At 38.7% G+C, this 22,283-nt stretch overlaps 2 protein-coding genes across 2 annotated transcripts; one reads left to right on the top strand and one right to left on the bottom strand.

Moving 5' to 3' along the window:
• The first annotated feature begins 23 nt into the window (after positions 1-23).
• Positions 24-4,693, top strand: actmap (actin maturation protease). The gene is made up of 7 exons (XM_087796305.1): positions 24-329; positions 425-606; positions 711-779; positions 2,499-2,617; positions 2,692-2,821; positions 3,396-3,466; positions 3,524-4,693. The coding sequence occupies exons 2-7, from the start codon at positions 446-448 to the stop codon at positions 3,847-3,849; spliced, it is 876 nt and encodes a 291-aa protein (XP_087652431.1). The 5' UTR covers positions 24-329; positions 425-445; the 3' UTR covers positions 3,850-4,693.
• Positions 4,694-4,932: 239 nt separating this feature from the next.
• LOC148075683 (inositol-trisphosphate 3-kinase A-like) lies at positions 4,933-18,394 on the bottom strand. The gene is made up of 7 exons (XM_087796304.1): positions 17,480-18,394; positions 8,285-8,381; positions 8,007-8,220; positions 7,134-7,338; positions 6,568-6,669; positions 6,179-6,250; positions 4,933-6,089 (listed from the first exon to the last, which is right to left on the bottom strand). Exons 1-7 carry the CDS (start codon positions 18,293-18,295, stop codon positions 5,826-5,828), a joined length of 1,770 nt encoding a protein of 589 aa, XP_087652430.1. The 5' UTR covers positions 18,296-18,394; the 3' UTR covers positions 4,933-5,825.
• Positions 18,395-22,283: the final 3,889 nt, after the last annotated feature.

The following is a 22,283-nucleotide window of genomic DNA, read 5'->3' as shown; positions in this document are numbered from 1 at the left end:
TGTTCACTTCCGGTGAGCCCCACTTGTTTAATTTCTTTACTTTTGTTAGTGCTATTATATATTCACTCAACACTTCGATTCAATTCGTTTGAATATTCGAGTTTAACAACTTAAATTCAATGTGTCAGTGTTTGATGACGCGACTATAGCATTAACTGAGTTCCTGGCAACAAGACCCGTATGAAGTACTTTTCATTGCAGTCGTGCTGTAGACGTTTATAACATCTTATTTGTGGGTCACATTTTCCTACGACCATTCCAAATTTGGAGAAAACGTTTGTGCAATGCGAGAGAGGGGTGGGGCCGCCTGACACTGAATCCAGTTACATGTAAGTCACTCTACACTACACTTATGTTATTTCTACTGTTTGGTCAGATATATGCTTGAATGAAACGAATCAAATTTTCTTCTGTTTCTTCAAAGGTCTATGGTTGTGACGTTATAATGGATCTCCCTGGTCCTCCAGCACCCCCACCTCCACCCCCCTTGACAGCCCCAGCTCCAGCTCCCAAGAAGAAGCTTTACCAGACCATTGGAAGCAGCCGGAGCGCTGTGGAAGGAGACTTCACTGAAGCCTGTCTACTGGTCAAGCAAAGAGAGAACAGGTCAGTCCTTGTCAGTCCGTGGTAAAAAAAAGATAAATAATTGTTATTTTAAACAAACTATAAATAGCGTTTTCTTGATTGTATCTATGAAATATGTTCATCAGTTTTAGAAAAGATCTGCAGTGGATTCTGAGAAACACGTATGTGCCCTCCCTGATCCAGGATGGTCCACAGTAAGTCCACTCTGCGCAAGTGAGTCACGTGTCATTGTAAAAATTGCCCCTTCTTCAGTGTAAACAAGAGTGTGTATAACTCTGACTGATAGTTAGAAAGCAAGTTTCTGGTCAGTTTTTTTGCAGTGTTGAACTAGAGACATGTCTTTGTCAAATACAACACCCAGGTTTCTCAGGCTCAGTTTGACAGACTGGCCTAAGTCACCCAAGTACTGACTCAACCCTGGAACCTTATCATCAGGTGCAATGACCAGAGTTTCACTTTTGTACACAGCCGTGTTAAAAAGGACACATACATGGGATTGAACATGATTCTTTAGTAAATTAAACAAAAGTCGGGTTAAACTTAGTCGATCTTGGACCCAGAGCAAAGCAGATTCCAGTGCTGTGTCTCAAATCGCATACTAGCGTACTAAAAGTTAGTATTTTTAGTACGTTAGTGTGTCTCAATTCTTAGTATGCGAAATTTAGTGCGCCATGCATACTAAATTTGGCATACTAACACGCCCACAAAACTAGCATGGTTCGATGGACACTAACCACACTAAACAGCCGCCATTTTAGTGACGTTTTAAACGGAAGTTACGTCATATATAAATGCATATATATGCATATACTTAAATGTACTTCAGGGTTTGATTTGAGACATACTATCTGCAGAGAATTTGCGTACTAGTTAGTATGCATACTAAACTGATGCATACTAACTTCTAGCATACTAAGATTAGTATGCGATTTGAGACACAGCACAGCACTAAGGGTAAGGGTCTAACAAAATGGCCGATTCGGGTACAGATAACCTCCCACCTTTTGTCAAAGCTATATTATTAAAAATTAAACCAAAACAACACAACACATCGATACCTAACTCTCCAAGATGGCAGGTCTGTGTGTTAGTTAAAAAGAATACCTCCTGTCATACCAGAGATATCTGTGCTACTCAGCTTATCGTATGATTTACGCAGATCTTAACCTTGAGCTGAGACTAGTGGGATCACATTGTCTCCGACCGTAGGAGTTGTCCTCAAATAAAGCATGTCTGGATCTTATTACGGTCAACTTTCTTATGTTGATACTTATACTGCACAAAAACAATAAATTAAGCATACAAGACAACATCAATATGAAGTATAGCATTATTTAATTGTTAAATGTCCATTGTTAAAGCGTTAATTGATTGTTGAAGTAATACATCTTATATACCTTATGATATATATTTGAAATATTCTGATTAATTATAATTAAACAAAGTGAAATCCCCACAAATATTTAAACCATACAATATAATGTGATATATGCTTTCATTTGTTTTGAACATGTATAAACCTTAGGTTTCAAAAGCTGCTGTAGTCGACTGTATCCTCTCGTCCTCAGTCATTGCTGGGATCTTGTGGGATATTGTTGATGCTTTTGCTGCGGAGGACATTGTCACTGCCATCTAGAGGCCAGAAGTTTTATTGCAATACAAAAAATGAACAAACACTGTAAATATTTCCATGTAAAAAAAAGTTTTAAGTTTTTTTTTTAATTTTAATATAAAACAAAAAATAACAATGTTTAAAATACAATAATTTAAAATCCCAAAATAATATCCAGTTTTAATTTTTAAATATGTTATTGATGCAGTGCTGTTAAATATATTAATACATAATTGTGATTTTTTTTGTGTTGATATCTTCTCACACCCGTAATTCTTAAATGATTATATTTACCGTCCAGGTGTGGTCTGGTCGCCCTGTGGATGGCATCACAACTTCTTGCAACAAAGGTTGACATGGATGCTGTCACTCAAATGGCCTTGAACAGAGGATACACAGCACAGGGAGAAATGTTTTCAGGTGAGGACGAAGCCTAACCTGAAAACCTTGTTTTTTTAATCTGATTTTCATTGTGATAACTTTTATTTCCACAGCAAGCAACATGGCTCTGTTGGCGGAAGAGGTTTGTGGTTGTCGGGCAGAACTCCTGTCTGGGGGTTTGAGCGGCCGCAACGCAGAAGTGATCATCTCACACCTCTGGAGCAGACAAACTGTCCTCATACCGTATCCTGAATCCATATGTTGTTTTAGTGATTTGAAAATGTGTGTTTGACTCCAACACACTTGACAATTTTAGTGAATGTGGTCCAGTAAATGCTTTTCTCTTCCAAGGTAGTCTTAGCTTCAGAAACGTAAGGTTAAACAGAACCTTAAGGGAAAGTTGTGGGACATCATCTCAATAAAAACTGTAATGTGATCTCATTTTAAGTTGTCAATTTATAAAAACATGTATTGTCTTTTTTTTCTCATTAATATATCTATTTCAGACATAGATTGCCCTGCGTAATTTTATATTTTTATTTAAGGTGTAATTTTATTTAAATGTCGATTTACAAAGATTTAATTTCAAAAACAAATTTGTCCTGTTATTTGGTATTTATGTTTACATCTTTTTCATGAACCTGGTGATGAAAGATGTTTATTATTTATTAATTTAATTGTGCTACTGTTCAGATAAATAGAACCCTTCAATAAAACTACGTTTATTACATCAACGTTTATCGATATTCAGGCAAAATATATTTGGATGGGACTTGGGGTCCATATGGTCGTAGAATTCCTTGACTGTTTTGTGCAGGTACGATGAAGACTTCAACCATGAGCCGTGTCAGCGAGGTGGTCACAGAGCTCACTGGGCTGTAGCTTCAGGTGAGTCCGTGTAACAAGCTTTTATACTCGAACTTGCAACTCACTGACTTTTTCCAGGTCTTCTCGTCAGTCAGGACGAGACAACTGCTAAAAAAGAAAACTTGAAATCCGATCCCACTCTTCCCTGGTTGTACCTGCTCGCCGACAGCGACGCCGCCTCTTGTCCGCTCGACAAACTTAAAGATGTTTACGTTTTCGCCAAGCAGGGGAAAAGTCTGCGCTACCAGATTTGGAAATGGGACACTTTAGCAGAAAGCAACAAGCAGCTGAAGACGATGGATCCTAAGAGAGCCAGCGATGGGACTCAGTATGTGGTCCCTGAAGGGGGGGTCGAGGCCGGACTGGCTGGTCAAGCGGTGCTGATCCACACGAGGACTAAATAATCTGTGTTTCAAGAACATCTACTTTTACAGTTGTGTGGCCTGAATTGTCCTTTTTATAAAGATCAAAACATTTTCTGGGGAGAAGTTGTTAATGTGTTATTTATACCAGGGATGGGATATTAAACTGTTGTTACTAAAGTGACTGCTGTGAGGGGCATCAAGCTAAAAGAACGAAGAGCTGAAATTTAAATAATAAAAAAAACCTTAACGTGATAGTTAACTCATTTTCTACTCACACTCATGTCGACTAAGGGTTGGGATTACTTCAGATTAATCTGTTACTTTTTAGAGTTATAGTCAAAAATGTATGTTCATTTTAATGTAGCAAAAGTTCGCAGTTCATCTTCATTTTAGTCCAAAGAAAAACACTTAAAAACATCAAAATACCTCCTGCTTGTCTGTAACGTTCTTCTTTTAATGAAGCCTCGACATGAGGAATTGTCTCTTAAAAAAAATAGAGAAGTCGCTCTTATATTTAACTTGTTTTTAGCATCTAAAAAGGAACAGATAACTCTTAAAATAATCCCAACCCTTAACTATCACTTTAATATGACAATAAAAGTTACAGATAACTTTAATTAAAAAAAAAAAATAGAGGTATTAAATATACACAAAAAATAAAGATTCCTAAACAAAGAACTAGAATTGTCTCAGAGTTAATACAATAATAAGTACCTAGTAAAATTGTTGTCAGAAACATTATCCATATGTTCTACTCGAGGTGCACTTTATCCATACGAGGTTTATACTGTTCATGGTGCAATTGTCAAAGTAGCATGAACTAGCTCGGTTATTGAATATTTACAGCTTTATCATGCGCTTTAAGATTAGATCTTTTTTCTGATCTCACATGCGAACATCCCCCAGTAATCTCTGCGTCATTATTTATTATCTATTCTATCTTCTAATTCTGGCGGAAATTGCTTATCACCGTATTATTCCCTGCAACCGCGAGGTGGCGTAGTTTGCCCAAATATCAATTTCAAACAGCATTGACCTTCATCATCAATACCATCATAGAAACGCTCTAATTAAAGCCATTATGTTACTTAAAATAAAATAAAAAATAGACAGACTTCTCACAACAAAAAACGAATTTCCAGTTTATTGGGATCCAGGAGCTTTTGGAAAATGCAAGGATGTGTTATTAACAGTCTGAACTGACGTACTGTAAAAACAGTCACTAAATGGAAAAGGGTCTTTAGAATGCAGTCTTACAGCAGGAAGCGTCCGGTAACCAAGAGCTCGCCCTCTGACAAATCGAATGCTTCAGCTGCTGGAACTCTTGTTTGTGAAATTCCAACTCCTCGACGTCACCACTCATCACATACCGACAGACTGTCAAAAAGCCCTGGAAGACGTTATTCATTTGTAATCACTGTCATCGGACGATCTTTGTAAACATGTCAGCCGTTCATGAAGATATGTAGGACATTCCACCTCCATAATCATGTGTGCAGACTGCTCAGTTACACCAGGAAATTCCAGTTCTAAGTTTCATGCAGATGGATTCTCACACCGTCAGCAATCTAACGTGAACACGCACGAGGCACTGGTTTTGTTTTATGGCTTTGCGAGAACCCATTCAAGCATACAAAAATATTCTGAGAAAAGGTTAGTACTGTGGGATTAAAATAGGTAAAGTGTTTTTACATGCAGGGAAAACAGCCTGGAATGATGAAACAGCCCTCTGGGGAAAAAAAGACTTGGCACAAAAATGAAGGCAAGATAATACAAAGATGGGCAAAAAAATTAAATAACTTTGTATTTACACACTGAGTTTGGTCATTACCAGTGTTTTAGTGTTGTAGTAAAAAATAAACGAATCCCAGTCCCCCTAAAAGGCTGCATAGACCACAAAAGTTTGTAGAGTGCAATCGACACAGACGCCAAGTTAATGCAGGCGGACGTCCATCTAGAGATTGTTCTTTAGGCTCCAGCTTGACTTGGCATGACACTTTTGCTTTCTTCTTTATTCACAATCTCATCGGCGTCTCTTCGAGCTCCGCCTCTTTCTTTATGGCTGTGGTCCGGGGGGACGCCGGGAGCATGCTGCAGAAGATGTCTATGAGGTTGTCCATTCCCCACAGGTAGCCGTCCTCCCGGTTCCCCTCCACCCACGGTGTCCGGTGGTCTAGTGTCTGCGGCTCTGGGAGAGGAACCGTCTTCCCGAAGTCGATCATCCAGACTTTGGCCTTCCCGGAGGAGTCGTGCACGAACAGCAGGGAGCTGCCGACAACCTGAGAACCAGACGGGTGAGTTTATGATGAGTACAGAAGCTGCATCTCGGATGTGGAACTCATTGGACAGGTTTTGTGTTGGCTCGCACCTCGTGGGATCTGAAGAAGTCCGACCGATCCAGTGCGGTCCTGAGTTCCTCCAGACACGCCAGGTACAGTTTCTGAAGATAAAACAGATGATGAAGTAAGTAAGTAATATTTATTTATATAGCGCTTTTCCAGACCAGGGTCACAAAGCGCTTAAACAATAAATACAATACTCAAAAAAGTATATACTTTAAAGAAAAACTGAGAACAACACAGGAGTTCCAGAAAATCAAGGAAAAGCCTGAACAAATAGAAACGTCTTAAGATGTTTCTTAAAGGAGTCAGTAGATCCATCAAGCGCAAAGAGAGAGGAAGATTGTTCCAAAGCTTAGGAGCAACAGCCTGGAAAGATAGAAACACCAGCTTTTAATGACATCGTCTTTCTACGTACCAGGATTTCAGTGTTTCCGTGGACAAAGTTTTCCAGAGCCTGCATCACCTCTTCTTTGTGCTTTGTTTTCTTGAAGTTGGTGTTGCAGCTACCGTTAGCTTGCTGTTAAAAAATGACATAAAAATCTCTTTGATAAAATAATAAATGGCAAGATGCTTCCGTTTATTAAATCATGACCACTTAAAAAAAACAAAAGTTTTGGCTCTTTTATACTCTTCATTAGCAAAATGACTCAAAAGCAGACTTTTTTTCCAGGAAATGTTGATGAATGAGTATACTTCGGTGTAATTCAGATAACCATCTGGATCCACTTATCTTTTGATGGATTTAATACTGTACTGTAAAAGAAAAATCACTATGACTAATGTGATTGACAGCTGTGATGGGTTGGCTTGGGGGCAAAGCATTATGGGAGCTGTTCTGGTCACGGTTACTTAGAGGGAGGGCACCGTGTATGCAAGATTGAGTTTGCAACTACAAATAATGTTAATTTACCTAAGTTAAACTTTTATTGGTCACCAATTGAGTGATTTTCATTTGACACAACATAATGTAGCTCAAGTTACCCGGATGCCTTCGATGCGGAAGCCCAGCGTCGCAGTGGAGCTCAGCGACTCCCTCCATTGCATGTATCTGGGTTTGAGCACCCCCTGCTGGGCTCTCTCCTCCTCGGTCGGCGCTTTCGGGTCCACAGCCATCATCTTATCGTACATGTCCTTCCTCAGCCGCGGTCGCTCCTTGGCTTTGGTCAGCTCTTCCTCCAAATACGTCCTGGAGGAGAAAAAAGTCTTAATATCTAAATATATTTTCACTTCCCCTTTAATTTCCTTTTATTCATTTTCATTTCCTTAATGCAAACATGTCCAAAGTCAGGCTCCGGGGGCCTTCTTGTCTTCTCTTGTTTGTCTTACCCGATAATGGAAAATGTGGAATGTTTTCAGAGTTTTTTCATCTAATAAACATGCACTTAAAAGCTGTATTTTCATCTTTATGTAGTACTTCTACATAAAAGAAAGACATATAAAGGACTATTTATTGTTGGCTTCATTTCTAGAAGTAAAATGTATGATTTTATTATTAATATTAAACATTATTATGAAAAATATAAGAACTTTACCCCCATACATTAAACAGCATTGGACTCTTTACCTGTGGGCCTCCTGTCAGTTACAATGGGAATCAAAAATATATATAGGCTGAAAAAGAAAAATGCGTTTCTGAATTACATACTAAAATAGGAAAACCACATCGTAATGGAAATGAATAATAAAAAGGTAGATAATATATTTATTGGTCATGTCTTTGGCTTTTGGCTGCTACATTTTAAAATGTCTTTAAACTTTTATTTTCTATACCAAATGAACCCCTGGGAAACCTTTACTCGTGTAAGCTAATGCAGGCTATGCTCTGCATGCGAAGAGGGACGGCTCGAGATCTACCTGCTTCCCATCTTGCAGTCCATGATGGAGGGCGAGTCGAAGTTGGCCAGCAGGTCGTCCATGATGTTGTAGTCCTGCTCGTCTCGCTGCGCCACGCCGTAGTATCCCGGCACGTACTGGCGCAGCGAGTCCTTCATCAGCTTCTGCAGGCACAGCTGCTCACACTCGCAGAACTTCTTCAGCAGGCGACCGTCCTCCCCGGCCTGGAAGTTCCCTGTAGACGAAAGGTGAGAGTGAGCTCATGGTTTTCGTTGGACGTGGTCACCTGGGCGGCGTACCTGCGTGACCGGCGAGCTGCACCCACGGGTAACGCTTCTTGATGGAGACGACGAGCGGCCAGTGACACATGGTTTTCAACTTGTTCCAGGACTTGACCTGAGCACAAGATAATCCTGTCAAAACACTCCATGGAAACACACCCTAAACACACACACACACACACACTCTTCTTGGAAGACGTGGATTCTGCTGGTGTGTACGTGACAAAGCCCATTCATGAAACATTGACTAGAGTCTGGCGTCATATATATACGAGACCCTCACTGTCTCGCTCTGTGTGCGATAGTGTGTGTGGGTGTGTGTGCTGCTTATCTGTGTGGAGAACAGCAAGGACAGTGTGTGGATTTGACGCAGGCAGCTGGACGACACAGAGAGTGTGTGTTTGCACGTGTTGAACACACAATTTGTATATTGAATAATATATATAATAATATTATATTTATAATTTCATTTAAAAATTCGAAAAAAAATGATGTCATAGAGTTTGATATTTCAATGATTACAAATTAAATGCAACATTTTTTAATTCCTTTAAACTATCAAATATTGGTATAATAATAATAATAGTGCCACCAGAGAATACCATTGCTTTAGAATGCGCCATAACGAATTGACAGACACGTGCTTTTACATCGTCACATGATCGTCTGCGTGTCGCATGATTGGCTGAAAGTTAAATCAAGAAGATCTTTTTTTATATTGTCTGGTAGTACTACTATACTACCTATATATATATATATATTTATTTATTTTTACGAGGAGGATAAAACTGCTTTAATATTGAAGTTAGAATTTATTTTTGAATCGTTGCAATTACAATATCAAACTATGTGTAATTTTTTTTATTTATTTAGGAAATATAAAAAAATGTGTTCAATTACTAAAATATATAAACCTTTACAATGAACACATTATAGAATAAGGTTATTAAATAAATTAATTCAATGCTAAAAAAAAAACCATTTCTATTAAAAAATAACTTTCAAGATTTGAAATCTGAAATTCAACGGTTCAATTGCACTGATATATGATCACTTTATCATTTGTGTCACGAGGTTAAGTTGTGTAATCTTTTACAGTAAACCATAAAACCTAATCTTTTTTTTATAACTGGTGGAATGATTGTGTTTCTGTAGGCCCAGCCCACCTCTGCCGTGTTTACATGTTTCCAGCGCGCCTCTCCTTCGACACATTCTTTTGAAACTTCAGCCCCATCTTCACTCGGAAAAACAGGCTTTCTTTCACTTGGAGTGACATGTCGTTTCCTCTGCTTCAAAGAGCTGTTGAAGACCTGAGCGTCTGTTTCCTCAGGGGCCAACAGAAATGATATCTATCAAGACACTGAAGCTCGGATTCAACCCAGAGAAATATAGTGATCAAACATCACAGGTTTTAATGGTTTACCAATCTCACTTTCTCAGCTGGAAATGATGAAAAAGGTGCTTCTTTTTTTCTCAATATCAGGTTAAGATCCCAACAGGGAAGGAGACACAGACTTCTTTAACAAAGTCCACTCGGGTCAGCTGGTCCCGGCGGCAGATTAAACCCAGATTAGGCTGCGAGTAATGAGAGGCGATACTGGCCGCCCGGGGCTTGAACCCTAAATCACACCGACGGATTGACCCACACATGACCCGTGGTGATACAACACACAAGTGCGTAACTTTGAACGAACATAATGTCCGATGATGAGCAACATCCTGAGCGAGCACGGCTGTAATTCATGGTTGAGAAACAGAGACAGTTTAGTCATTTCTCTCTTCTTATCTGGACCCCCTAAAAATGAAGGAGGCCCCCTCAGTATCTCTGTGTCATCTCAAGCATTGATGACATAGGATAGCGGAGAACAGACTCCATCACAATCTGGGTTTTGGTCAAAAGATATTTACTGCCACAGTAAAGCTGACGGCGGGGCTCAACCTCTTAAGTGCTGCCTCCAGAGATAATAATCAACGTGCAGCGGAGAATTTTAAACACAAGACCTACTGTGTTCCAACCAAACTGAGGCATATTTAATGTTTATCATGATCAGTTAAGATTCGAAACAAGCCACAGAAATGTTCAAATAGGCTTTGATTCCAAGATAATATAAGGTGATGGAGTAAAAACACAGAATTTGATTTATTATTCATCTTTTAAATATAAGTATTAAACCAAATTAGAACATGTTTTTAAGTCACAAATCATTGAAAACAGAGACTAAACCGTGTTATGTTTTTGGAATGTTCATGTAAAGATCACACAACTGTCATGACTTCTTTGATCCGTTTACAAGAAGGAATTTGAGGTTTATTTCGCTCCATTTAACGTGTTTGGAGAGAAAGGTTTTGGTGATACAGTATTGTGAATGTTAATCTTGGCTAACAAAACAAGATCTGAACACACAGGCAATGAATTCCATGCCATCATTGCTCGATAAAAAGGACAAAAAAAGTTTATATTAGACTGTAAATCGACTCTTGATTCCCAACCACCAGACCGAATAGCACAATATTAATTCTAAACTTGATTAACTTGTCTTTAATCCAAAAATCAGATTTTATTTCTTACGTTCGTGAGGCAATTCCTTCTTTGTTTCCTGGTTTTAAGATCAAATCTGAATGTCCTGCACAGAACAGAACTTAACATTTAATGAAATAAGCCAGGACACTATAGATTAAATACAGTTACAAGAAAATCTTAACTTAGTATTTAAGTATATTTGATTGAGAGGCAAGAGCTAGGAACTCTGGTTTCCTCTTACGGACCTAAGTATTTGAGGACTGTAAAGTGTGCTCAAACTTCTCAGAAGCGATTTTATATTTAAAACATGAATCATAAACATGAGAAAAAAAACACTCACATAAAGATCACAGCACAGATCAGAACCTGTCAAACCACAAAGTGTCTCTTCACCGTGTCGGTTTCATAGATGCGACCGCATGAAGACCGGGCATCAACTGGCAGACTGATCCGTCTTCAAATATATCAATGAGCTGCTCTAGACCTAATGTCTTTCAACATCACGGAAAAGTAAAACATGTGGAAGCCTGAACCGTTTTAAGTCTAAGCTGAACAAACACTGCTATCTCAGCCATCTCTCCATCCCACGCATCCGAGTATTTTAAACACAGAAGCTACTTTTCTCCTCCTAGTCCAACCATGTCCACACCAGGAGATGATCATATGCATGCAAGAGGAGCACAAATCATCAATTCTGCTTTGGATGAATCATCACATTAAAGAACACACTGCGTGAGAACGCAACAAGAATGTGCCTGATTTCCTTCAACTTTCCTGTTCCAACCAATAACAAAAGCAAATGAAGCAGACAAACGTCAAGCAGTTGTCAAAACAAGAACTTCTCCTGACAGGTCACCTTAACCACCGGCCGTGTCATAGAAGTTCAGAAGTTCAGAAAGAAATGTTTTTATTGAAGTCCCACATTAGATATGCTCTTAAATAACCAAACCTCCTCCAGCGTATTAAGGAGAATATCAGGGTCTTTCCAGGTCAAGTTGGCGAGATCATTCATTATAACAAGCCCCGGGTCCGCCCTGGGACCTCCTCTTAGTTGGTCGTATAACCCGCAAAGAAGTGGTCAAGATCTCCTGAAACAATACCTTTTTACAAACCACTTGAATACAGTCTCGCTCTCAGATAACCTACAGTAGAGCTGCAAGTGATTCATCCGACAAGAAGGAGGCTTGTGAGTCCATGTGTGAAAGTTATAACTCATACTCATTATAAAAAGACAAATGGGTGTGAACATTCAAGCATATTCTTTCTTATTGACAAGATGCCAAATGAAACCACAACAGTCCCGCAGTCCTGGCATCGAAATAAAATGTTCAGGTCACACGTTTATTCACCAGTCACAACACACTCGAGACAGATTTTAAGAGTTTAAATCTTCTTGTGACTGTTCGAAACTTAAATTTCAAATGCATATATATATAAAATATTATAGCTATAGACAGCTATGAGCAACACATTATCATTTGACTTTATATTTTTGTTGATGTTTCTACAGATTTAAATACGGATTAAAGACGATTGTAGCCGACAATTATATGAAGGTTATTGACAGCTTGTTTTTGCGCGGGTTGTTTTTACAAAAAGAGGACAAAGGAAATACCACACAAGGAGCCTGATCCTGCAGTGCAGCCTGAGGGTCACATGTGACCCTTAAAGTCAAAGAGAAAATAAAAACATTAATCATTCATTTAGAAATGTTTATGCAGAGAATCGATTATTTAATTCATTTATTTTTTTGTTTAACTTTTCGGTTATTTGTCTTGTGAATTAATCTTGTTATTTAACTATTATTTTTCTTTTTAATGAGCTTTTAAATGATAATAATTTACCAAATAATGCGGGGCAATAAAATATACATCTTTCTGGCCTTCTATTATATTAATATCATAACCAATTCATCAAAATATTAGCTAATTATGTACATAATCTTGAAAAAGAAACTATTGATAAGCATTTTTCCCACGTATAAATGTCTTCTAATATGTACACGTCCATTTTAAACGTGCCTGAGCGAGATATATTAATTTAGGGGACACTTATTAGAGGAGGACAGAGATTAAAAAGTGATATAAACGCAGATTCATTAAACAAACATCTTAAATATCTGAATATATACACAGAGCGACTCTCCAAAAGTAAAACATGATAGTTGTGTAGCGTAAACACAATCAGAGCATGTAACAGACCCGCACTACTCTCTTACACAACAAGGTCAGCCGGTGTAGGTCAGTTCATAACAAGCTACCGTCTCACCTGTCTGGTGTAGCAACACAGGTGAAGGCACACGCTGACACAAGAACACGCCGCCCTCATCAAAACACCACCCATCAGTCCGAGCAGGGCTGCGTGACCTCCGCTCGCTCGGAGACCCATTCGTCCTTCCCTCACTTCAGTCCAGCATCGCCGCTTTGAACTCCTAACCCTCCCTGCAACCTTCATAGAGCTTGTGTTACCGTGGCGATAATCCTCTTTACCTGCACCCCGACTACAGCTCCCATATACGTGCGCTTTTGGCGTCATTCCACTGCAAACTTCTTCCTGTTTCACCATCGCTTCCACTCTTTCTTAATGTTCCTGTCGTTCAACTTCGACAACAAAATCTCTGACGTTTCCTAATCAAGACTCATCCGTCCTTCACCCACTCCGTCACTATCAGGCCTGAGGCGACCAACCTGCACACACAGACCTCTTTCTCTCATTCCTCTCTTGTTGATCGTCATATTAGTCACTCTGACGGATACGTGACGGGGGTCTAGATCCCCCTCTTTTTGTCATGAGAAATTCCTCAGACACGTGTCGCTACTGGGTCGGCTGATCACAAATTGAAACAATAAAAAAAAGAGGGTGAGAGACTACAGAAAGATGTGTGCACGAGATATTGCATTTTTTTTTTTAAATAGTTTTGACGTTTCCTCTTTCTGGTTTAAATTGTTGCATAAAACCACATCCTCACTCGACTCCAGTGTCCGCGAACCTAGCTACAAAGACAGGAGACGAGGGGGGGCATCCAAGGACACGCATGTCATCACGTATGACAGAAATGTCTCTTAAATCAAGATAAACCTGTAGTAGTAAAATAACAAGCTAACAGAAGAGAGTCCGTTTCTGCCGGTAGCTAGTTAGCTAGCTTAACTCGCATGCATGTTGAAGCTTGTTGCTTTCTGAGGTTTGAGGGAATAGTTTGTATTTCTCAGAAAATAATTAGGTGTTGGCCATATATTTATACTATCACTTGAATAAAGGTATTTAGCAGTGCAGTATTTTTAAATAAAAGTTGCTGCAGCAAACTTGCTGTGAATTAATTTAGATTATTAACATTCAAATTATTCACTTAAAAATCTATATTCCATTTTATTTTGCATAAACGGACTCAAAAAAGGATATATTAACTTGTTTTAATTGATTAGATTGAACATGAAAATTGTTTAATGCGATTAGCATCTCAACTGTATGGATTTTTTTACCTTGGATTCAGTCTTAAAGGTATTAAAAAGCTTTTTACAAATATATACAACGTATTTTAACAACAAATTAATTATAGCAAACTTAAACCATTTTCATACAAAGATTTTAAAAAACAAAACAACAACAAACCTCTGCCAAGTTTTTGTGTATTTTTTGCACCTTGTTTAATTGCCATTTATTTACTATATACATTGTATCAAACACCTTTTTTAGCATTTAAGATGGCATTAAAGGCAATGGACTCAAGGTGTTTTACAGAACTGTCTGGCATCTTGTTTATCAACATTTCCTAGAGACGTCAATAGTATCTGATGGACAAATCTGGAAGTAATGAAACCAAAAAATATGTTAGAGTGACGTTCTTGGAAACGTCAGCAAACGCAGCATGACTTCTTATCTTTGTCTTCCCTTTTCTGTTGCTCATTGTCAAAACGATCTGCCTCAAGGAATCCAACCAAACTCCACAAAACATTCATCCCGATAAGCTGATAAGAGTTCACGGCCATACACTTTGAAACAGAGTGTTGTTGTGGAGTTCAACTTTCATGCTTTGTGTGGAGGTTTGTGTGGAAGATTGCATAATGAGCCCAAACAAAACACAAGTGTGTTGAAGGTATTTTTCTTTTTAAATTTCTGAAGAATATGTGAACAACAGCGCAAATATTTGGACGTCGAACAGAAGTCAGATGTCAGGGCCTCGACGACAAGTGTAAAAGAGAACAAGGAAAGACAAAAACCATACATGGTAGAGCGGTTGCTAAGTAACCGACTCAGCCTTCAGCTCAATTTTCCATGACACACGCTCGGCTCTGAATGCAAGAAGGCATCTCTGCGAGTGTGTGTCTGACTGTGCATGTGTGAACAAGTATCTGCTCACGTCACAGCAAAACAAATGTAACTGGTTCGATGAGGAATTCTGTGCCAAAGACAAACAGAACACACGCCCTGCACTTTGTGAGCCACTGTACAACTGACAAATGTACAGCATGTGTCCATCAAAAGTCCAGCTCTTATCAGCACCGACTCACATCATCCTGTGACAGGAACTCAAGTGACGGCTCACCTGGTCGCATGAGAGCCAAAAAGTTAGGCTAAAATAGAAAAATACCTTTCAACAAACACTTTCTCATCTAAATATTCAACACATTTATCTTAAATCATGTGTATATTATCAAAATAAAACTGAAATAAGTGAAAGAATGATCCGTTTCTGCTGCCCAGTCAAGAGCTGATGCACTCCAGTGAACTCACCAAGATGACAGGTGTATGTCATAAACAGTTGGCCAGTATATCAAACACCATAATCGTGTTATGTTTGGGAAACGTTTGTGTAGTAAAAGGGGCAGAACAGAACAAGGTGTGGATGTCGCCGTCTTGCATAATTCCTCAGACCTAGCATTAGTCTACAGTGGCACAATGATTATTCACAGTTGTGTTTTTATTATCATCATAGTCATTAAATTGGATCTATGACTTTTAATCTTTTTTTAAATTCATTTTAAATTCATCTAATGTTGAATACATTGGAATTCAGCAACAGCTAAATTCAGAATGAAATGTACTAAATAAGAAAAGCACAGAGACAAGGCATACCTCTGCCAAGCAGCTCATCAATAATGACTATCAAATCAATAAAACAACACACAGTGTTTAAACAACTGAGCCACCAGTGATGTTAAGAATCACCTAGTAACCTTTAAATTAAAAAAAATAATAACTGTAGTCACATTATAGTTGATTAATTAAGTGTGTTTAATAAAGTCAAGTTAATATTTGTTTGTAAAACAACATCTATGGGCTAAACTAACCAACTGTTGTGTGATGTTGTCCAGTAAAGCCTCAATCCATCTACACACTTCGTTCTTCTCTTCTTCCAAAGATTTAAAATCTTGTATCAGGAAAGTTTTTTCAGGTTTTGTTTTTACCTTCAAGTCATTATGTGTAGTATGAACATAATTACTTGATCACACTGCAGGCGTGCCACAGGGCTCTGTCCTCAGACCCCTATCTTTAAGTGGGTCATTTGTAGCAATCAGATGAATAGAGCTTCTTTAGGGCAGGGCAGGTAGTTGTACACCTGTCAACAGGTTTGATGGTGACGTGGCCCAAACCAGAGTCTGAAAAAACATCCTGGGTTTTTTTTAAGTCTCTTGTCTCAAAGTAGTAGTATACCAACTTCCACCCTCTTGCCACGACTGTTGAAGCGGAAACCGAGCGACTAAATTAATCTAAAACTGTTTAAAGTGCCATGACATCATCACTGGCATGTGACTATGAGCAACAGAGGATGGAGAAGTGAGAGTTTTTTCACTCCCTTCATTCAATTTACCACAAGAATTCGTCATGAGGCGGTCATTTGAGATGTTGGAATTCCTAAAACTAATGGCCTTATCCACATTTTTCAACAGATTAAAACTTTCGGTTTATCTTATTCTCATCATAATTTACATCACTCCGTTTCGTATTGAGGCGATTTGCAGTAAAATATCATTGTTTAAAGACATTTAAATATTTGCGTGATGTTCCTCTCAACGTTTACTACAACTTTTCCCTTATTTGGTTTGGACTAAAGAATTGTTGACGTTTTTAAGCAAATGTTTGTCTGTGACTGCACTTCAAACACTAGTGCTTCTGCTGTTCTGGTCTCACAGCTTTAGATTTTGTAATCATTATTCGGGATCATTTGTGTTCTATAGTGGAAAACATGTACGATCCTATGAACGGAAAAAGAAGAAAGTCAAAAACCTTTTTTGAAACACGATCAAAACACTAAATCAATCTAAGGTACATTTTAAAACAAATGGAAAACCTTGCATGCATCATTTCCAATTAAAAGAACTATTTATTTTGTGTTGTTGAGGGCAGTATAAATTACTTTGTCCTCACAAATCTATATTATTTTTAAAATTAAAATAAAAAGTTATTAGAATGTATATCCACACATATATTTCATTAAACATTGGATGTTTTTAAATAAATGTTGCAAATGGTTTGAACCATTGGTTATAGACACACAAATAAAAATGTTAACATTATTAGGGATTTATTACTTTAGTTTGTGAAATATAGGGTGCTTTAAGGTCATGTGACTGTTGAAGTATACATTATAATGTCCCACACTCATTGATAACCCCAGATATTTAATCGATTATGTCTTTAAGTCTAATTATTGATTCATAAAAAGCAGTAAAACCAACATCATGGACACTCACCCCTGATCCATCCTCCGGGCTGCACAGGCTCCGGGGGCCCGGGGACAGGCTGGACTCGATGTCGCTGCCGGTGAAGTCGTCCTCGGACTCCTCGAAGGACGAGGCGGACGACAGGCAGATGGACGAGGAGTTGGACAGCTTCCTCGGGGACCGCATCAGGGCCGGCGACCCCCCGCAGCCGCTGTCCGACCGAGGTGACCCGTCGCCCGGGTGAGAGTCCGAGTTGGAAAGTAAAGTCGCCGAGGAGGGTCTCCCGGGACTCGGGTCTCGGGTGATGATGAGTTTCGGGATCACTCCTGGGAACCCCTGGGAGGGAGTAGTTTCGGGGGTCGGTTTCGGGGGTAAAGAATCCGTTTTAGTCATGTTGTGCGAGGCGTCACTCCGCAGAGGATCCAGGGCAGGGCCGGGCAAAGTCCGACCCGACAGTGAACCTGAATTAAAACTGGTTAGATCCTCACACGGATCTGGTTTTTGACTTCCACGCGAGTGACCCTCCATGGTCGGGGGATCCCAGGCATGGTCTTCTTCTCTCCCGGGTCTGGACGCCTCGCAGTTTTCTTCTTCTCCGGCCCGCTTTCCCCCCGGATTTGTCTCATGGGTCGCGACACCCGCTGCCCCTCCTCGGTGTCCGGTCAGCGGTGGGGGGTCTCGGTGGAAGACTTCATCGTCGACGTGAGACCCAGACGTGCTCGCGGCTCCTCGGTGCTGCTCGCCCGCCGACACGAGCTCGTCCCGGGGTAACTTTCCTGCTCCGTGGTCGACGTCCCTCGAGTCACGCTTTCTCCTTCCCAGACAGAACAACACTTGACTTTTCATCGGACTCCCCTTTATTTTCTTCTTCCAAACGCACCCCCAGTGGCTTCTCTGCGCGACTAAACCCGGAGGAAGACTCGCTGTTGTGTCTCCATGTTGCTCCGCCCGCCGCCGACACCGCCGAGTGAGTTTGTCCCTCCCCGGCCGCCGTCATCGTGCTGACCCCGGACACACCCTCGCTTTTTGAGCAACACGCTTTTACAGCTGGACAAGTTCTTTTTTTTACAGTAACACATTACTCATCACTCTGTCAGTTGGAAATTATTATTTTGAGCCATATATTCATCATTCACTCCTACAGGAACAAATAATGACGTATAACAATAGGCAACTATGTACTTAACAATAGTCATGATCCCAAAACACTCCCTCACCTGTCACCAGGTTATGCTGAAGTCCCAAATATATTTACACATAAGAGAACATATATTGTTTATTTTACTTTGATTAGTTATCTTTCTGTGTAGACTGGCGATGCCTCTCCCTAGTGTCTAAGCTTTGGAACAATCTTCCTCTCTCTTTGCGCTTGATGGAGTCTACTGACTCCTTTAAGAAACATCTTAAGACGTTTCTATTTGTTCAGGCTTTTCCTTGAATTTCTCGAACTTGTTGTTCTCGGTGTTGTCTTGATCTTTGAAGTATGTACTGTTTTGAGTATTGTTTTGATTGTTAAAGCGCTTTGTGACCCTGGTCTCGAAAAGCGCTATATAAATAAATATTACTTACTTAAGAACTGAATGTAACATCATGAAGATACAGTTTTAAATATTTTTTTAAGGCAATTAAAACTCTTCAGGGGCCGTCAAACCAAAATTAAACAACAATAAATATGTAAAGGTCAGCAAAATTAACTCAAATACGAGAATTTCATATTTATATGATCTCAATAATCACTCAAATTATATTAAACGTCAATACATTTTTAAGTTATATTTGCAGTCAATACAATAATTATAGTGTTGTTTCAGATACATTTTCTACATGTTCTACTTCAAACTGTTTTTCTCTGACCTTATGGATGGATGGATGGATGGATGGATGGATGGATGGATGGATGGATGGATGGATGCATGGATGGATGCATGGATGGATGGATGGATGGATGGATGGATGGATGGATGGATGGATGGATGGATGGATGGATGGATGGATGGATGGATGGATGGATGGATGGATGGATGGATGGATGGATGGATGGATGGATGGATGGACATTTAAAAAAAGATCTGATTAACCTTGACTATAAGATTGATTATACGGCCAGTGTATCCATAAAATAAAAAGAATACATTGAGAACTGTTTGGTGGTGGTTTATTCATCTGTGCACATAATTCATTCTATTTTTTATATAATAGACTACTTTTAAGATTAATATTTGTGAATCAATTCTGAAGAAATGCACCCTTTGACCATATAAGACCAATAAGATAAATGAAGATTGCATTTATTCGATTAATATGATCTTTAATATTTATATTTGTTTATTTGTTGTACAATAGATGTTATGAATGCTGCATGGAAAAAGTGTAAAATACCAACTTATACTTAAGGTTTATTCCATATATGTAAGTAAGTAAGTAAGTAATTTGTATTTATATGGCGCTTTTCCAGACCAGGCTTTACAGCTAGACGAGTACATTTTTACAGTAACATATTACTCATCACTCCGTCAGTTGGAAATTATTATTTTGAGCCATATATTCATCATTCACTCCTACAGGAACAAATAATGACGTATTACAATACGCAACTATGTACTTAACAATAGTCATGATCCCAAAACACTCCCTCACCTGTCACCAGGTTATGCTGACGTACCACATATATTTACACATACAGTAAGAGAAAATATATTGTTTATTTTACTTTAATTAGTTATCTTACTGTGTAGACTAGCGATGCCTCCCCCTAGTGCATATGTGTCAAAGTCAAGGCCCGCGGGCCAAATGTGGCCCTCCATGTGATTGTATGTGGCCCGCCTGCCTTACCTTGACCAACGAGCAAAAAAAAAACGAAAAAAAAAACAAAACTTGTCCGACAAACCAATCCCACAACAGACAAAATGGTTTCCTTTTTTTATTTGCGCTGCTTGCAAACTGGCAGAACATGACCAATGGATGGTGGAGAGGGGATCCACTTGGTGTGTTCAGGCACAGGCATCTACTCATCAACAAGAATTGACAGCCAATATATAAGCTGGGGAACCTAAACACGTGACCAATAACTGGTTGTGAACTGAGACTTTCTTTCTTGTTGGGACATATAATGACAAGACTCACCAATCTGATTTTCCTGCAATTGATTTATTTTTTCTCTGCTTGAGATGACAAGTGTGATGACACATGTGCATCAACAGGAAAAGTTGCTTGTCAGACTTATTTCAGTTGCAACTTGTTAGTCTTGAGCTGTAAGTTTTTACTTATTTTTATGTGTAACAATGTATTTAGTGCACCACATGCAAGGCTGTGTGCAGCCATTTTTATTTTATTGTAAAATGCTACATCACACATGTTTTTAGCAGCTCACAATTGTTGGTATTACAGTAGTTATGCCCCTCTCTCAAGTAATACATTCAAAGTCATTTAACATTAAGGAGTAGTTACATTTATTTTACATTAGCTTACATTTAGTTACATTTATAAGTTACATCCGGTCCTTTGAGTGCAGCCATTATGATGATGTGGCCCCTGGTGAAAACCAGTTTGACACCCCTGCCCTAGTGGCCAGTTTTAAATATTTTTTTAAGGCAATTAAAACTCTTCAGGGGCCTTCAAACCAAAATTAAACAAAAATAAATATGTAAAGGTCAGCAAAATTAACTCAAATACGAGAATTTAATATTTATATGATCTCAATAATCACTCAAATTATATTAAACGTCAATACATATTTAAGTTATATTTGCAGTCAATACAATAATGATAGTGTTGTTTCAGATACATTTTCTACATGTTCCACTTCAAACTGTTTTTCTCTGACCTTATGGATGGATGGATGGATGGATGGATGGATGGATGGATGGATGGATGGATGGATGGATGGATGGATGGATGGATGGATGGATGGATGGATGGATGGATGGATGGATGGATGCATGGATGGATGGATGGATGGATGGATGGATGGATGGATGGATGGATGGATGGATGGATGGATGGATGGATGGATGGATGGATGGATGGATGGATGGATGGATGGATGGATGGATGGATGGATGGATGGACATTTAAAAAAAAGATCTGATTAACCTTGACTATAAGATTGTTTATACGGCCAGTGTATCCATAAAATATAAATAATACATTGAGAACTGTTTTGTGGTGGTTTATTCATCTGTGCACATAAGTCTTTTTTTTTTAAATAATAGACTACTTTTTTAGATTAATATTTGTGAATCAATTCTGAAGAAATGCACCCTTTGACCTTAAGATAAATGAAGATTACATTTATTCGATTAATATTATCTTTAATATTCATATTTGTTTATTTGTTGTACAATAGGTGTTATGAATGCTGCATGGAAAAAGTGTTAAATACCAACTTATACTTAAGGTTTATTCCATATATGTACTGTAAGTTCATATGTTTTTGACAATCAGTGAGCATTTGTCTTCCATCATGAATACAATATTATTAATCTATATATGATCAATTGACAAATTTGCAAAACAAGCTGATGGAAAACAATATTAAGTAACAAATATTGACCACGAGTGATCACTTCTGCATATGTTGTGGGAATGGAAAAAGTCAAATCAAAAATTAGGACATTACATTTGAGGGGAACTATTACTAAAAGTCACTTCCTGTACCGGATGCGCTGTCAGAGAGACACAAAAGAATTGAGCCACTAGTACTATTATGCAATTATGAAGTGGAAAATATGACATCATTCGGGAGTGTTTTTTTTAAATTGCCAAGCCATTCACTAGTAATTGATTTAAATACGTGTTGATGCCTAGTGAGGATCGCAGTGTAACAGCATAAAAA

This window comes from Callionymus lyra, chromosome 7, assembly GCF_982586985.1.
Source record: "Callionymus lyra chromosome 7, fCalLyr1.hap1.1, whole genome shotgun sequence".
Lineage (NCBI taxonomy): Eukaryota > Metazoa > Chordata > Actinopteri > Syngnathiformes > Callionymidae > Callionymus > Callionymus lyra.
This window is presented reverse-complemented; position numbering and strand designations above follow the sequence as displayed.

Excerpts from the sequence above, each read along its gene's own strand:
- actmap (XM_087796305.1), top strand. The coding sequence starts at position 446 with ATGGATCTCCCTGGTCCTCCAGCACCCCCACCTCCACCCCCCTTGACA. Across the intron at positions 607-710 it reads GTCAAGCAAAGAGAGAACAG|TTTTAGAAAAGATCTGCAGT; the intron begins GTCAGTCCTTGT and ends TATGTTCATCAG. Across the intron at positions 2,822-3,395 it reads AGACAAACTGTCCTCATACC|GTACGATGAAGACTTCAACC; the intron begins GTATCCTGAATC and ends TGTTTTGTGCAG.
- LOC148075683 (XM_087796304.1), bottom strand. The coding sequence starts at position 18,295 with ATGAAAAGTCAAGTGTTGTTCTGTCTGGGAAGGAGAAAGCGTGACTCG. Across the intron at positions 7,339-8,006 it reads GACTGCAAGATGGGAAGCAG|GACGTATTTGGAGGAAGAGC; the intron begins GTAGATCTCGAG and ends TTTCTCCTCCAG. Across the intron at positions 6,090-6,178 it reads ACTTCTTCAGATCCCACGAG|GTTGTCGGCAGCTCCCTGCT; the intron begins GTGCGAGCCAAC and ends TCTGGTTCTCAG.